We start from the raw sequence: 16,570 nt of genomic DNA on the forward strand, positions 1-16,570 counted from the left end.
GGAGCTTCTTCCAGGTCTCCCACACAGGTGCAGTGGCCCAAGGACTTGGGCCATCTTCTACTGCTTTCCCAGGCCATAGCAGAGAGCTGGATCGGAAGTGGAGCAGCCAGGTCTCGAACCAGCACCTATATGGAATGCCGGCACTTCAGGCCAGGGCATTAACCCATTGCGCCACAGCGTCGGCCCCTTCTCTCTCTCTCTCTCTCTCTCTCTCTCTCTCTCTCTCTCTCTCTTTTAAGAGCCTGTAGATCCCAGGATCTGCCCATTGCGCCACAGCGTCGGCCCCTTCTCTCTCTCTCTCTCTCTCTCTCTCTCTCTCTCTCTCTCTCTCTCTCTTTTAAGAGCCTGTAGATCCCAGGATCTGTGGGCTGGGAACCTTGCCAGTGGGTGCCCCAACATAGCACATTGGGCCAGATTTAGCTCCCTGGTGGCACAGTCTCCAGGATCAGTTTAACAGGGGGCGGGGTGGGGGGGATGGAACGCCTGCTGAGACACCTCCATTGTCACCTGCCATTGTCACTAGCCTCCAGGCTTCCTCTTCCTCATCAGCACGGTGAACCCCACTCCCCACCCCTGCCCCAGGCTATGCTAGGTGTGGAAAGTGCTCAGCCCAGGCAGGATGAAGGATGAAGTGTTCCTTTTGCTGATCATCAATATTATGGGTTATGGACCAAATTCCCCATGGCTGATTACTCTCCTAGCAGGGCCTGCCTCAGCTGCTGGTGTTTTCCACAGTGCTTTCCTAGACCCCACCCCCCAGGCCCCAGGGCTACATGCACAGGGGCTTCGATGAGGGAGGGAAAGTGGAAGGCACCAACCAAGCAGATGGACCACAGCCAGCATCCTTCCAATAAAAGCCCAGCCCCGCCCAGGGGACCTCCTGGCTGAAATTTCTCTGGACCAAGTCAGCCACAGCCAGCACTTGGATCACAGAGGAGCCGTGAGTGCGAGCAGGTCTTTAGGAAAGTCAGGACTGGGAGGAGCTGGGAGAGGCGGCCTCACCCTCAGGCTGCAGGGCTGACGGTCGCCTTGCTCGGACTCGGGCTCCAGAGGCGCGATGAGCTCACAGGGAGACCCTGCCCAACCAGGTCCCGAGGGCGGCAGAAGGTGAGTGGCGGCCCCCCTGGCCTCTCCACTGTGGGGAGGAAAGAGCGATGGCCGAACTTGTTGCCTCTGTGAATTTACAAAGTGTGACGGTGTCAGTGGTGGGCACAAGTCTCGGAGACCTGAGTTCCAATCTTGCTCTGTTACTGGCGTGCTGTGCCGTCTTGGACAAGTCATTCACCATCTCTGGGCCTGTTTTCTCACCTGTGATATAAGGCATCGGCCGTGTCAGCCCAAGAGCAGTGCCCCCCACCCTGCTTCTGACCTGGGCCTCCCAGAGGCACTTCCCACCCTGGCTCGGGTGGTCCCCAGGGCAGCCCCCTTTGTACGGGCTGCCGGCAGGGTGGTCAGGGGGCTGCTGCAGGGCAAGGCTGCCCCTGCACGGATTCCGGCCCTGGTGAGCGCGCAGATCTCTTGTTGCTCTGAAGTCTGCAGGTCCCTGCTCTCTTTCCTCTACTTCCCTGACTCCTTTTCTCCCCCCCCCCCCCCCCCGCTCTCGCCACCTACCCGCTCTGGCTGTCCTGGTCTCTGCAGTCCCTTCCCATTCCAGGGGGCTGCCACCTTTCTTGTTTAAAAAGCAAAAAAGCAGGGGACAAACAACAGCTACCCAATCCCGGCCATCCTTGGCTAGCTCCTGCACCACGGGCCTGTGCCCCAGAGTCCTCTCTGCTCTCTGCCCTGCCTGCCCCAGGCACCGCAGGAGGTGAAATAAACAAGGGCTGTTTAACACTCAGGGTGGCGCTTCTCCAGGGCTGGGCCCGGACCACCCACACGTGTGCCGCAAGTGTCTGTGGTGTAGACCCCTGGGCCCTATCCCACGTGGAGAGAATGCTCGTTGCCTAAGCTCTCCTGCCTTTGACAGGCATATTCACAGCTCAGGGACCACTCCTCTGTGGGAAGGCACCTTTGGGGGTTGTGGAGGGCTGCCTCGAAACAGCTGGAAGATGCCTTGAAATCAGAGGGAGGTGCAAGGGTCCTGGGGCCAGTGGTGGGAACCAGTGTCAGCTCAGGGACCTCAGGAGCACGCACCCCAGGCTTGGTGGCTGCGGAGGCCACCCCATCAGCAAAGGTGTCAGCTGAGTTGTTGGGCGGGGCTGCAGCCAGGGTGGTGTCATCCAGGAAGCTCAGGGCAGCCGAATTTCAGAGGGGGCTCCCTGGCTGGCACTAAGGTGCACCAGGAATGCTGGAGTGGAAGGCACCAACCGAGCAGATGGACCACAGCCAAAATCCTTCCAGTAAAAGCCCAGCCCTGCCCCTGCACCAGACCTCCTGGCTGGAATTTCTGGCTGGAAAGCCAGAGGTCTGGCTGGAAGCCCCCTCCCACTTTGGCAAGCTGTGGCACCTCTCTGTGCTGGCCCAGCAGGAATGTCACCATAACCATAGTGGCGCCTGCCCCACCGGGCCGCCCCAAAGACCAAAGGGGCGGATGCACTGAGGGTGAGGAGCTTGGCACACAGGAAGGCCGAGGCCCCACTGTGCGCAGTGCGAAAGGGGCCTGAGTGGGCGGGAACCTGAGCCTGGCATGGGCACAGCTCCCGCCACTTCCGGGCGCAGGCTTTCAGGCCCTTCCCTGGCCCCCACTTCCAGAGGGAGGAGCTGCCCGCAGCCCAGCGGATGCCCAGGACTCCGGAGCCCAGAGCATGGCTGTGCCACAAGTCACGGTGGGGCCCTGGGGGGCTACCTCCTCTCCACGTGCCCTCTGGGACATGGGGGCCCTGAGCGCTTTGCTGACTGGGAGGTAAAGTGAGTTCACAGGTGTGAAAAGAGGCGGAGGATGGACGGGACACCTGCGGGCCATGTGCTAGACTGGGGGCTGCGCGTGGTCACAGCAGCTCCACAAGCTGAGCTCTCGCGGGCCGGTCAGGAGAGGAGACTGAGCAGGTGCACACGGCCCGGACGCAGCAGCGGGATGCACTGTCCCACGGCTCGTTGGCAAGTTCACAGAAATGCACATGACTTGCATTTTTAAAGTTAAAAAAAAAAGATTTACTTTTAAAAAAAAATTATTTGAAAGGCAGACAGAGAGAGAGAGAGAGAGATCTTTCATCTGCTGTCCAGGCCAAAGCCAGAAGCCAGGGTCTCCCATGTGGGCGGCAGGAACCCAAACACTTGGGCCACCTTCTGCTGCTGACCAGGTGCATTAGCAGGGAGTTGGATCGGAAGTGGAGCAGCTGGGACTTGAACTGGTGTCTACGTGGGGAGCAGGAGACCCAAGTAGCAGCTTAACCCCCGCCCTGCAACACCCCGCCCTACCTTTCAACTCTGCCATCCACAGCCTCTTCCACACCCCCCCGAGTGTGTACATACATCGCACACGTGACAGCATGCAAAACAGGCTCGGATACAGGCACCAAAGCACACTCCAGGACACATCAGAATGTTCATGGAACAATGGAATTATGTGGCACGTTTGTTTTGGTGCAAAAATATTTTCAAATTCATGCAGTTTTTCATAGTAATCATTTTTCAGGAATATTTTTGAAGACCTCTCCCATACATGGATTTCAAACACTTGGCAGCAAGAACAACTTATTTTTAATTCCATTTCACATGAGCTATTTGAAGTCTGTCATATACCCCCCCACACACACACACACTGCATATACAGCATAAAATACCTTCCTAAGAAGAGATCAGGAGAGAAACAGGCAACCCGGATGACGGCACAGGGTCCCCCAGCAGGTCGGGGTGCTCTAGAAAGCTCACCCCTCCCCCCAACACATCTGAGCATTTCTGCTGGCATGGGTTCAACCTGCAACTCTGCGCGTGCTGCTCAGATCCACACTTCCAGGCCCAGGCTCTGAAGCCCCCAAGCCAGGACCTCAATCTCCCAGCCCACGACAATGCTGGAAGGGAGGGGGCTCCCCAGCCTGCCCTGAAGGTGCAGGTGTTCAGGCACCCAGAAAGCCCCAAGCCGTCACCCGAGTCAGAGTGTCGGTGGGGCAGAGGCGCCAAGAAGAACGAGGGTGTCCTTGCTGAGTGGGCAGGGAGGCTGGAGGGTCGGGGGTGGGGGCCCTAGCGGAGCCCCAGGTGGAGAAGAGGAGGAGGGGCTGTGGGGGCAGGGCAGAGGCCGAGCCCCGACCCCACCTCCTTTATCTCCAGCACCCTGTCTGCCGAGGAGGATGCTAAGTGGCTGCAATGGGTGACGCGCCAGTTTGAGGCCATTGCGGGAGAGGACCGGGAGATCAACTTGCAGGAATTCAAGGCGGCTCTGAACGTGAAAGAGGCGAGTGCTGGCCCAGCAGAGGGCGCCCTGCGTGTGTGTGTGTGTGTGTGTGTGTGTGTGTGTTATTTGAAAGGCAGAGAGAAAGAGAGAGACTGAATCTCCCACCCACTAATTTGCTCCCCAAATGGCTGAAACAGTTGGCGCTGGGCCAGGTCGAAGCTTTGGGGGCCAAGAACTCCAGCAGGGCCACCCACACAGGTGGCAAGGATCCAAGGCCTTGAGCCATCATCGGCTGCCCCCAAGGTGCAGGAGCAGGAAGCTGCAGTCCAAGCGGAGCTGGGACTTGACCCAGGCGCTCCGTCCGACTTGGGAGCTGAGCGTTCGAAGTGGCAGCTCGCCCTGCAGTTGTATTGTATCCAGTTCCCGGTTCTCAGAACACAGCCTCACAAGGAAGGGAGGCAGCTCCGGGGGTCCTTCAGGGTCCCCCACCTGTAAGCAAGGCTGGAAGGATGCTCCCAGGGCCTCCCATCCCCCCTAGTAGCTGTGACCCCCTTGGGGTCTTCCAAAGCCCACCGAGGTTGGAAATCAGTAGTTCCTGAAATCTTGAGCCCTCACAATCCCTGTGAGCCTCCTGGGCAGAGCTGGTGCTGCCCGAAGCCAGTGTGGAAGCCCTGTGTGCAGAACCCCGCCATCCCCAGCCCTGGGGGCTCCACGCTCCTCTGCCCGCCCCCTTCACAGCCTGCACACCCGGACAGTTGGAGGGTGACGTCAGCAGAGGTGGGGGGGTGACCTCAGAGCACCAAACTCTATCCTGGACTGGCATGGGGCTGGAGGTGTGTGTGTCAGGGTGGCTCCTGTGCCCCATAGGGGCCAGCCAATGAGCACTTGCATGGCCCCTGTGGAGCTGAAGCAGCTTGGCCTGTGGGGACCAGAGATGTGCCTCTCCCAGTACACGTGAGGAGGGAAGGTGGCCCATTCTGCGCCCCCACCCAAACAGGGGGCTGTAGAATGGCCCCTCTGGAGGGTTGAGTGACAGCAGTGGTACCCAAGGGTTGCAGAGGAAGAAGAAAGCTGGGGTGTCAGCCAATACAGCCCTATAGACTCCTCCCTGCCACCCCTCCAGGAAGCCCCCCAGGCTTGGGCACCTGTGGGATCCCCACCCAAGCCTTGCAGTTCTGTGTTTCCAACCTCTGATCTCAGGCCTGCAAGCAGGGGCTGCAAAGCCCACGGCTGTGAGCGCCTCCATGCCGGCTGGAGGCGGCCTCAAGCCTCAGACAAGTAGAATCTATGCTAAAGTCCTTCCCCCATGAGACAGGGCCTGTGAGGAGCCTGCAGGGGACCCTCCCTCTGACTCCCTCCCGGCCACCCAGAGTTCTGAACGGCAAGGCTGATGGGGGTGATGGCATGCACGGGGGCAGAGAGCCCATGCCTGGGGCCCCAGCCAAGCCCCACCTCACTGCAGGGCCCGGCACAGCTCTTCCTCTGGGTGCTCAGAGCCCCGCAGGAATGCCACCGCCGCCGTGTGTGCCCTGATCCTGCAGTCAGGCAAAGACAGTGGCAAGCCCGGCCATCACATCTGTGCCTGTGCCCACCCTTCCTGCCCACAGTCCTTCTTTGCGGAGCGATTCTTTGCCCTGTTCGACTCGGACAAGAGCGGCACCATCACCCTCCAGGAGCTGCAGGAGGCGCTGACCCTGCTCATCCACGGGGGCCCTATGGACAAACTCAAGTTCCTTTTCCAGGTGTACGATGTCGATGGTGAGCGCTCCTCCAGCGCCTGGGTTGGGGGTGGGGTGAGGGCAGGGGCCTCCCAGCCATTGGCAGGAAGCTGAATGGGAAGTGGAGCAGCCAGGGCTAGGGCCAGACAGGGCAGGGCCACAGAGACCCTGCCTTAGAGTCAGCCCCATGAGCAGCGGGGAACCCTCAAAGAGCACCCAGCACGGGAGTCAGGGCTGGATTTACAGTCTAGGACATCTCAGGCTCTCTGCAGAGATCCGCGGCTCCTGGGCCAAGGCTTCTCTGGCTCCCATGCCTGCCTGCCCCCATCTAAGCACACCTGGTTCCTGGAACCACTCCCCAAGTAACCCACACCGGCTCCACTCCATGGTGGTGTAGACCTTGTCTGCTTCCTGGGCGTCTTCCTCAGACCCCACGGGACTCTCATCACTGATTGCCTTCTGACTACCTGGCTTCTGTCACCCCTGGGGATTAGAGATGACCTCATGTGGAGGCGTGGCCTCCTGGAGCGCAGAGGTGGGGAGCAAGGGCAGGCCAGGCGGGTCTGTGGATCTGGGCAGGACCCACAGGAAATTCCTTTCCAGTGGCCGCGGTGTTGTCCGGGAGCCAGGCAGGGTTGGGATGGGCGTGAGGCAGGCAGCGGCTCTTGCAGAGAGCAGGGGAGCAGCCTTCCTGGGGCAGCGAGAGGTGACGGTAGGGCGAGGTAAAGATCGTGCTGAAATCAGGCATCAACGCAGTGCTGCTCTTCCGGGTGCTTTTCCTCCACAATGTTCACGCAGCTGCCCTGGCGCTGGGCTCACCCAGGGATGGGATATGTGTAGGGCTAGTGGAATAGGACAGAGGGACCGGGAAGGAGGACTGTGGGTCTGGAATTGGCCAAGGAGAGAAGGAAGCTGTGTGGACAAGAGGGCATCAGGATGGGAGGGCAGGAAGAGGGCAGGAAGAGACTGGCATTGGAGCGAGGGCGGGGACCTGTGGCTGCTTGTGACTAGGGTGGGGGAGGGGCCAGGAGGGGGAGTGACGCTGGTGACTCCACCTTGCACAGGGTGACAGGCTTTGGCGGCGTCACAGCAGCAGTCAGAATGTCCAGTTCTGTGCAGTTACCTCCTTCCAGATCTGCACCTGGAGCTTCCCGACGAGCTACTAGCCCTGAGCAATTCTGGAAGGGAGGAGTGGCTATCCCCATTTCACAGATGAGCAAAGCAAGGCTCGTGGCTCTGAGGTCTGAGAGCCACCCTCGTGCTTAGTGAGGGGCAGAAGCGGGGTGTGTCTGCGGGGAAAGCAGGCTGGGTAATCGCAAGGCCTGCGGCTCCTGAAGAATGAAAATGTGAGACTCCTTCAACGGGCTCGTGGGAGGGGGGAATTAAAAGATAGGGGGTTTGTTGAAAAACAAAAAGGTTGCCATCTATGCATAGTTTTTTCATAATGCACTTTTTTTTAAAGATTCATTTATTATTTATTTGAAAGTCAGAGTTACACAGAGAAAGAGAGGCAGAAACAGAGAGAGAGAGAGAGAGAGAGAAAGAGAGAGAGAGAGGTCTTCCATCCGCTGGTTCCAATTGGCTGCAACGGCCAGAGCTGCACCAACCCAAAGCCAGGAGCTTCTTCAGGGTCTCCGATGCAGGTGCAGGGGCCCAAGGACTAGGGTCACTTTCTACTGCTTTCCCAGGCCATAGCAGAGAGCTGGATGGGAAGTGGAGCAGCCAGGACTCGAACCGGCGCCCAAATGGGATGCTGGCACTGCAGGCGGAGGCTGTACCCGCTCTGCCATAGCGCCGGCCCCATAATGCACATTTTCCATGGGCTTTTTGAAGACCTTTCATACGCTAAGGGAAAAAAATGGGCCCAAAGTTCAGCTCGGCTGGGGCTTCTCTGGGGACATCGCGGCAGACAGAGCTGCTGCCGCTCCCCACCCCACGCACAACGCGCACACGGCCCCTTAGTCTCCGGGCCAGAGCAGGCAAGTGCGCGCTCCAGGTGCTGGGCTAGGGAGCGCAGTGGTGCTTAGAGACCGCGCGGATTCTGGAGACAGGCTTGCGGTGAGGCCCAGGTTCCTTGTGCCTGGGGAGACTGGTGCTGGGCAGTAGGGAGCCATGCACGGCTCTGAGCGCAGGAGAGTCCCCGGACCGGACGTGGCTGGCGGAAGCCGGCGGTGCGGGAGCTGGCGCCCTGTAGGGCGCGCGGGCACAGGGCGCGGGCCGCGAGGGCTCACGCGCGCCCGGCCTCCGCCCTGCGCCCTGGGTAGGCAACGGCTCCATCGACGCGGACGAGCTGCGCACCGTGCTGCAGTCGTGCCTGCGCGAGAGCGCCCTCTCGCTGCCCGCCGAGAAGCTGGACCAGCTCACGCTGGCGCTCTTCCAGTCGGCCGACCGGGACGGCAACGGGGCCATCACCTTCGACGAGCTGCGGGACGAGCTGCAGCGCTTCCCCGGGGTCCTGGAGAACCTCACCATCAGGTACCACAGGCTCTCGGCCCGCCCGAGGTTACCCTGGTGCGGAGGGCCCCGCCCTCCAGGCCCCGCCCCTCCAGGCCCCGCCCCAGTGCGCCCAGGCCCCGCCCCCAGTGCGCCTAGGCCCCGCCCCCAGTGCGCCCAGGCCCCGCCCGAGCCCTCCAGGCCCCTCCTCCACCCCGTCCCTCCCCAGCGCAGCCAGTCTGCGCAGCTCTCTCCCAGGGACACCGGTCTGCCCTAATGTTCTGCAGCACCTGTTGGAGAACCTGCTAGGTGCTGGGCACTTCTCTCCACCCCAGTGCGTTTTGTGGCAATGCACATTTTTTTTTTTTGACAGGCAGAGTGGACAGTGAGAGAGAGAGACAGAGAGAAAGATCTTCCTTTGCCGTTGGTTCACCCTCCAATGGCCGCCGCGGTAGGCGCGCTGCGGCCGGCGCACCGCGCCGATCCGATGGCAGGAGCCAGGTGCTTCTCCTGGTCTCCCATGCGGGTGCAGGGCCCAAGGACTTGGGCCATCCTCCACTGCACTCCCTGGCCAGAGCAGAGAGCTGGCCTGGAAGAGGGGCAACCGGGACAGGATCGGTGCCCCGACCGGGACTAGAACCCGGTGTGCCGGCGCCGCAAGGCGGAGGATTAGCCTGTGGCAATGCACATTTTACAAAAGGCAATCACAGTTAACATCGTCAGCGGTAACGAGCCTGGGAGTGCACCAACCGTTCATGAAGACAGCTGTCATTCAGCCGTCTGGGCGGGGACCAGGACTGGTAGCTCACGGCAATAAGCTGGAGAAGCAACAAGGTTCACACATGTCGCACTGTAAGGGCATCGCAAGTTTATCCGACCCCAAACGGCGGTGCCGGGTCTACAGCTCCTTTTATGGTGTAAACTTCCTTGTGCCAAAAACACACCTCAGATTCTCTCATCCCATCCATGGCTTTTTTTTTTTTTTAATTTAAAAAAGAGTTTCTTTTTTAAATTTGAAAGGCAGGGAGAGAGAGAGAGAGATTCCTCCCCAAATGCTGGTAATAGCCCGGGCTGGGCCAGGCCAAAGCCGGGAGCCAGGAGCTCCATTCAGGTCCCCCCCCCCCGTGGGTGGCAGGGGCCCAAGCACTTCAGCCATCCTAGCCGCCTCCCAGGTGCACCTCGGCACCTGGACTGGACGCGTAGCTGGGATTCTAACCCAGGCACACTGAGGTGAGTCGAAGGACTCCCAAGCAGTGCCTTACCTGCTATGCCAAATGCCTGTCCTTTTTTAAAACTGAGAAGTGGCCGAGGTGGCGGGTCCATCCCCCGGCTGTGTGACTGTGGCCAAGTCGCTGACCTCTCTGTTTCCTGGTGACCCCACATGCTTGCCACGGGGCTCCAAACGAAAGCGGAGAGGAGGTCTCCAGGTTCCAACTCTCTTAGAGCCCCCACCCCGTGCCCAGCACAGGTGCCCCGCTCCCTCCCCCTCCCCACCCCGCCCTCTGAGCCCCGCCCCCGCTCCCGCAGCGCTGCGCACTGGCTGACCCCGCCTGCCGCCAGACCTCGCCCGCGCCGGCCACGCCTGCTGACCCCCGCCTACTGGCACAACCACCGCAGCCTGCTGCTCTGCCTGGCCGCCTACGCGGGCCTCCACGTGCTGCTCTTCGCGCTGGCGGCCAGCGCGCACCGGGCCCTGGGCGCCAGCGTCATGGTGGCCAAGGGCTGCGGCCAGTGCCTCAACTTCGACTGCAGCTTCATCGCGGTAGGGCTCCGCGGGGACACGGCGGGGCGCGGGCAGCGGGACAGGCAGACAAAGCCACCCCCACACGTGGACACCTGGAAATCAGCTGGGCCGGCCCTCACGGCGAAGGGGGAGGCCTGGAGAGGGGAACAGTGACTTGCAGCCGCCATTCCTGTGGCTGACTGCGCGTCCCAGGCTCAGGGCAGAGAGGCCTTGAACTTACAGCAGAACGTGATCCTGTTTCAATGATCAAGTGGGACAGCCCTTGTCGACTGCCCTGGACTTCCCCAGGGGACACCTAGAGCAGGAGGACACGTGGCACCCGCCCACCCAGCCCGTGGACCAAGAGGACGTGGTGTCAACGCGGGCATTAAGTATCAGGCCGAGCTTCCGCGTGGCTCCCGCGTTGACATGAAAAGTAAAACGCACACATTCTCTTGTCCCCCGGAATTCCCGAGAGAGACCCCAGCTGGACCTCAAGGAGCAGTGCAGACTGGGGGGATACAGGGTGGGGGGTGAGACGCCCGTTCAGGAGGCGCAGCTGGCTCAGGAGGGCACGGGCAGCGCGGGGGGGACAGGGGATGGGGCACAGAGAGAGGCTGGGTTCCCTGCTTCCCTGCCCACCAGGTGCTGATGTTCAGGCGCTGCCTTACCTGGCTGCGGGCCACGTGGCTGGCTCAGGTCCTGCCCCTGGACCGCAACATCCAGTTTCACCAGCTCATGGGCTACGTGGTGGTCGGGCTGTCCCTCGTGCACACGGTGGCCCACGTGGTGAACTTTGGTGAGTGGTCTGGAGGAGGGCTGGGGGCGGGGCGTTACGGGGCAGGGGCTGGATGTCTCCTGGCCCTCTCAAGTATCCAGCCCCCAGCCTAAGGGGACACAGGGGAGGGGTGCCCTTTTGGTGGGCGCCCTGCGCCAAAGCCCTCACCTGTGCCCCTGTCTCATGGGTGTAGGGGCGGGGTCCCAAAGGGAAGGCGGGGGTCCCAAAGGGAAGGCGACGTGGGCAGACCTGGGCTTGTCGTCTGCAGCGCTGCAAGTCCACTCTGGAGCCAGCCCTTTCCAGTTCTGGGAGCTGCTGCTCACCACCAGGCCCGGCATCGGCTGGGTGCACGGCTTGGCCTCTCCGACAGGTGTTGCCCTGCTGCTGCTACTGCTGCTCATGGTCGCCTGCGCTAGTGCCTGTGTCCGCAGGAGCGGCCACTTTGAGGTGCCCAGCCCCTGCCCCTGCCTCTGCCCTTGCCAGCTCCCCCCCCGCCCCCGCCCCCGCCCCCCAACACACACACACACACACACCTTCCCTTTGACTTACTCCAGAGCTCAGGAAGGTCCCAGGCTGGTCTGCATGTTATTTGCATGTGATGGGGGGAGGGGGTGGAGCTCCCAGCCAATGGGCTGCGGTTCAGGTCTGCCAAGCGAAAATGGTTTGCTATGGAAGATTGGCCCTTTTGCCAACATCTCACCTTCACTGGCTTCAGCTGGACCCAAACAGGGCAAGGCAAGGAAAACACAGGTTCACCCGGGGGCCCAGTCCCACCGCCCTGCTTTCTGGTCACTCAGCTCTGCTGAGCTTCGATTTCCACACCTGTGAAATTGTAAAGTGTAATTCTCCGCCTTCGAAGTTCCGTTAAGAATTCGTGAGAGAATCTGCGTGAAGCCACTAACTAGCTACCCAGCGCACAGGTGCTCTGAACGTGTTAGTTCCAGTTGTCAAGATGTGGGCGGTCCTGGCGGACTTGGTCTGGGGACTCGGTCTCCTGGACTGAGCTGGCCACATCTGGAATAGACGCCCACAGGCACAGCAACAAGCCTTGGGCGTAGGGCTCCGCACCCTCGTGTGCCGCTGAGAAAGGCAGTGAACTCCCCAAGGCCCCGTAGCTAGAAGCAGAGCAGGCCGTGAAACCTGCACTTGCTTCTCCACTCCCAGGAGTCCACTGATGTCCCCTTGCTTCCTCCTGCGCCAGTGACCTTGACAGCCGCTCTCTGCCCAGTGTGTCCCCAGGCCCGTGTCTGCGGCATCAGGATCCTCCCTTGCACACTCTCTCAGCCCAGTCCCCAGAACAAAGAAGCAATGCAGTGTTCCAGCCCCAGCTTCTTGCCCAACACCGTCCCCAGGGAGTGGGCTCTCTGCCACGCCCAGGCCCTGAGCTCGGTTGGCCACCTCCCCGCTCTCCCAGGTGTTCTATTGGACCCACCTGGCCTACCTCCCCATGTGGCTTCTGCTCATCTTGCATGGACCCAATTTCTGGAAGTGGCTGCTGGTCCCCGGCACCCTGTTCTTCCTGGAGAAGGCTGTTGGACTGGCAGCGTCCCGCATGCAGGCCTTGCGCATCGTGGAAGTCAACCTCCTCCCCTCCAAGGTGCGAGGGGAGCCCTTTCCCATCTCATCCCAGGGCAGGTGCCGGGGTCAAGCAGCTGGGTTAGGCTGTGTGTCTGTGAGGAGAGAAGCAGAGTGTCAGACAGTGTTCAGCTGTTTAGAAGCTATCTCCAGGGAATGCTTCAGAATGTAGGAGGAGAGCCCATGTCAGGGTTTTGAGGGCTGAACAGGAGTTTGTTGGAAGCTAAGGCAGGAAAGGTATTTCTGGGAGAAGAAGCAGACTTGCAAAAGCATGGAGTTATGAAAGGGTCCATTGTACTTGGGAGAACTGTGGGCCCTTGGGCATAACCAGGACAGGGCCAACAGGGAGACACTGGAGAGGCAGGCAGGGCCTGATGGGGAAAGGCCTTCCTAGCCGGCAGCCTGCTGTGCAGGCTGTGAGAGCCCGGGAGCGTGGTGGGCAAGATGAGTGGAACCCACGTGGTGTGTATCCAGCCTAGCTGGGTTTCTGTGCCTGCTCCTTGGAGCAGGGCTGGGGGCTGTCAGCTCAGGGACCGGCTGCATGTGAAGATGGGAGAGGCCAAGGGCCTTGACCTGGAGGCGGTGGCTGTGGGGGGAGGGGCTGCACATCACAGGAAGGCTGAACAGGTACCTGGTGGCATTTCGGGGTGAGAGGGAGGAAGGCACCGTGGCCATCTGTGGAGGGAGGGGAGGCGGCTTCTGCGGGCTCAGCCCTGGACGTGAGGACGTGAGGGGAGAAGCTGGAGGTTTGGGTCTGGCTCCAGCAAGCAGCAGGCCCAGCTGCATTCCTTCCGGCCTCTCCCACCTGGCGGCCTGGGGCAGGTAATGCAAGCTCCCTGAGCCTTCGCTGCTCAGGCACAGGGCACGAAGCAGAGGCCATCTTGCAGAGCCTTTTGGAGGCGCTGCACACAGCTCCGGTACACAGCAAGTGCTTAGCACACAGAAAGTGATTGACACCCCGGGGGGACGCCCACGAGCCGCTGGACAATGCCGAGTACTGGCTAAAAGTGCTGCCCAAATTCCATGAAGAGAGCTGGAGCAGTCAGGAAGGCTCCCTGGAGGAGGGGGCCCCTCAGCAGCTGAGTTTATACCCCGAGAAGTGCAGTCAAACCCTGGGCCCCGCTTCAGGCCCAGCCTGACGCCCCCTTCTCTGTTGCCCACCTCCAGGCTGGCAGGCTGCCAGGGCAGTGTCACGTCCTGTCCCAGGCTTGCCAGGTTTCTGAAGCAGAGGGAGGCTGGGAGGGAGCGGCTAGCAGCTTTGGGCCTGCGGGGGTGACACAGGTCCCCTTGCTGCCTCCCAGGTCACTCACCTCCTCATCCGGCGGCCGCCTCTCTTCCACTACCGGCCAGGCGACTACTTGTACCTGAATGTCCCCACCATCGCGCGCTACGAGTGGCACCCTTTCACCATCAGCAGTGCTCCCGAGCAGAAAGGTATAGCGGCTCCGTGGCTGCCGTGGGCCCAGTGCAGGCTGGGAATGCCACACGGCGTCCCCAACCAGAGACACAAAGGCAGGAGCCCCAGGGGAAAGGGGGCAGACAGGAGGACACTGACCCCGGGGGGTGGCAGGGGCTGTCCCGGCTGGTGGCTGACGGGAGGGTTACAGGGACACAGCGGCACTTCCGTGCACTTTGCAGGGTTGGTAGGTGGTTATGAGATGAGGGAGGACGCAGGAAAGCATGTGTGGAAACATGAAAAATTGGACGCACGGAGCAGTCTGTGGTCCCTGGAGCTCAGGGGAGCAGGTAGGGTGAGCCAGTTAGAGCCAGGGTGGGGCTGAGGACTGGCAGAGCAGAGTTGGGATCCGGGTGGATGGCGAAGGCAGTTGGGAGCCATGGATGGTTCTCTCTCCCTCTCTGTCTCTTTTTAAAAATTATTTATTTGACAGACAACATGAGAGAAAGAGAGAGATAGAGAGGTGTTGCATCCACTGATTTACTCCCCAAATGACCACAGTGGCCAGGGCAGGCTGAAGCCAGGAGCCTAGAACTGCATCCAGGTCTCCCACACGGGAGCAGGGGCCCAAGCACTTGGGCCGTTGTCTGCAGCTTTCCTAGGCGCATTAGCAGGAAGCTGGGTGAGAAGCAGAGCAGCTTGGACTCCAGCCAGCGCTCTGCTATGGGATGCCGGCTTCGCAAGTAGCAGCTTAACACACTGCGCCACAGTGGGAGCCCCAGCATGGGTGGTCCATAAGCAGAGGAGTGGCTGGGTTGGGCAGCACCGCAGGCATTTTCCAGGGGGCTGTGATAGGAGGCCAGGCTCCTCTCCATGGCCTGAGCCTGAGCCATACGGAGCCCAAGGTAGTGGAATGCCTGTGTTCTTCTCCCCAAGCCCTGAACCACTCCCGTTTCTGCCTGGGTCCCCAACACCCACAGGACTGCTAAGCCCTCCGTGCCATGCCCAGCTGTCCTCCAACTCTCACCTATGCGCATGCCTGCCTTCTGGTCCCAGGCTGTTGCTGGAGCTGGCACCTGGACCCCTGCACTCCTGGCCAGGCCAGCGATTGGCCTGGCAATGGTGGCTTCCCCCAGTGCTTGTGCCCAGTAAGGTGGCGTTGGTGTTCTGTTACAGCGAGAGCCCTGCTGGGCTCAGTGAGGGGAGGGGTGTCCAGGGTGCCAGGGACTCCCTGAGTCATCCGCATTCCAAGTTTGAGTTCCACTAGGGCTGCGCCCCGCCCCAGCCCGGCAGGACCCCCGGCTCAGTTCCTACAGCTCAGGCTGCAGACACCAGCCCACGTGGGGCTTCGCACCTCTGTCCTGGATGTACAATGGACTGGGCTGGGGGTGATCAAGGTGGGCTACCTTTCCTTCCTTTTATGTTTTGTAAAGAACATCTATGTTCTCTGAAAGTTCGGGCAATATAGAAATGTACGGAGGGAAATGAAAATCCCTCCAACAAATCCATGCAAAGACAACCCTTCTGTTTGGCGCATAGCCTTCCAGATCTCTCTCTACAGTCGTGCACCACCTACTGACGCTGTGATCCACGACAGACTGCATGGATGGGGGGTAGGGGCAGGGGTCCTGTAAGATACAAGGGGACTTCACAAAGTTCATGGAAAATGGAGTTAGAAGCTAAAGTTTATTTGGGTGCAGGCATAGCATTTTTTTTAAGACTTACTTATTAATTTGAAAGTCAGAGTTACAGAGAGAGAAGGAGAGGCAGAGAGAGAGAGAGAGGTCTTCCATCTGCTGGTTTACTCCCCATCTGGCCACAATGGCTGGAGCTGCGCTGATCTGAAGCCAGGAGCCAGGAGCTTCCTCTGGGTCTCCCACATGGGTGCAGGGGCCCAAGGACTTGGGCCATTTTCCACTGCTCTCCCAGGCCACAGCAGAGAGCCAGATCAGATGTGAAGCAACCAGGACTCGAACCAGTGCCCAGATGGAATGCCGGCACTGCAAGTGGCAGCTTCACCCACTAGGCCATAGCGCTGGCCCCAGGCATAGCTCTTTTATAATGCACGTTTTCTGTAAACTTTTTGAAGCACCCTCTATAATGGAGCTGAAAAATTCCTATTGTAAATTCACATCCTAACAATCATCATATCACGATATGGTGATGCTGGCATAAAGATACCTACTGTACTGCCCATCACATAGACATTTAGCACATACAGTTATGAATAGGAAATGATGCTTGCTAATGATGGTAAATGGCTATACTGTTTGTAAATGATTACACTATTTGTTTACATATTTACCATATTTTTAATCATTATTTTAGCATCTACTCCTTTATGCACGTGCACTTGGCCCGTCTTCCACTGCCTTCCCAGGTGCATTAGCAGGAAGCTGGGTTGGCAGTGGAGACTCCGCACCGCAATGCACGATGCTGTCGTGTCAGTGCTGGCGTGATCCACCATGCCACAGCACTGGCTCCTTGGTTGGTTCTTGAAGGCTTCTCTTCAGGGTCTCCGCTCGGAATCCATCTGTCTCACGAGTCCTGCGTCTCCCTCAGTAAGCTGAATGAGCTTGCGTGGGTGGTAGATACACCCACTCTGTGTGGAGCTCAGTTTGTTGGTGTCCCGGAGTGGGATTCCGCAGAGCAGCTGCAGCTGAGTGAATTCACCGAC

General features: G+C 60.1%; 1 protein-coding gene across 5 annotated transcripts in view; it reads left to right on the top strand.

Moving 5' to 3' along the window:
- The first annotated feature begins 899 nt into the window (after positions 1-899).
- NOX5 (NADPH oxidase 5) overlaps positions 900-16,570 on the top strand; it is a 33,558-nt gene continuing 17,887 nt past the window's right edge. For all 5 annotated transcript variants that reach the window (XM_062206212.1, XM_062206214.1, XM_062206215.1 and 2 more), the window contains exons 1-9: positions 900-1,107; positions 4,207-4,330; positions 5,878-6,028; positions 8,253-8,463; positions 9,949-10,183; positions 10,790-10,943; positions 11,191-11,369; positions 12,337-12,519; positions 13,799-13,931. In XM_062206212.1, coding sequence (XP_062062196.1) covers positions 1,058-1,107; positions 4,207-4,330; positions 5,878-6,028; positions 8,253-8,463; positions 9,949-10,183; positions 10,790-10,943; positions 11,191-11,369; positions 12,337-12,519; positions 13,799-13,931 — 1,420 coding nt within the window. In that variant the 5' untranslated portion in view covers positions 900-1,057. The remainder of the gene's footprint in view (positions 1,108-4,206; positions 4,331-5,877; positions 6,029-8,252; positions 8,464-9,948; positions 10,184-10,789; positions 10,944-11,190; positions 11,370-12,336; positions 12,520-13,798; positions 13,932-16,570) is intronic.

The sequence above is a fragment of the Lepus europaeus genome, chromosome 11 (assembly GCF_033115175.1).
Source record: "Lepus europaeus isolate LE1 chromosome 11, mLepTim1.pri, whole genome shotgun sequence".
Taxonomy (NCBI): Eukaryota; Metazoa; Chordata; class Mammalia; order Lagomorpha; family Leporidae; genus Lepus; species Lepus europaeus.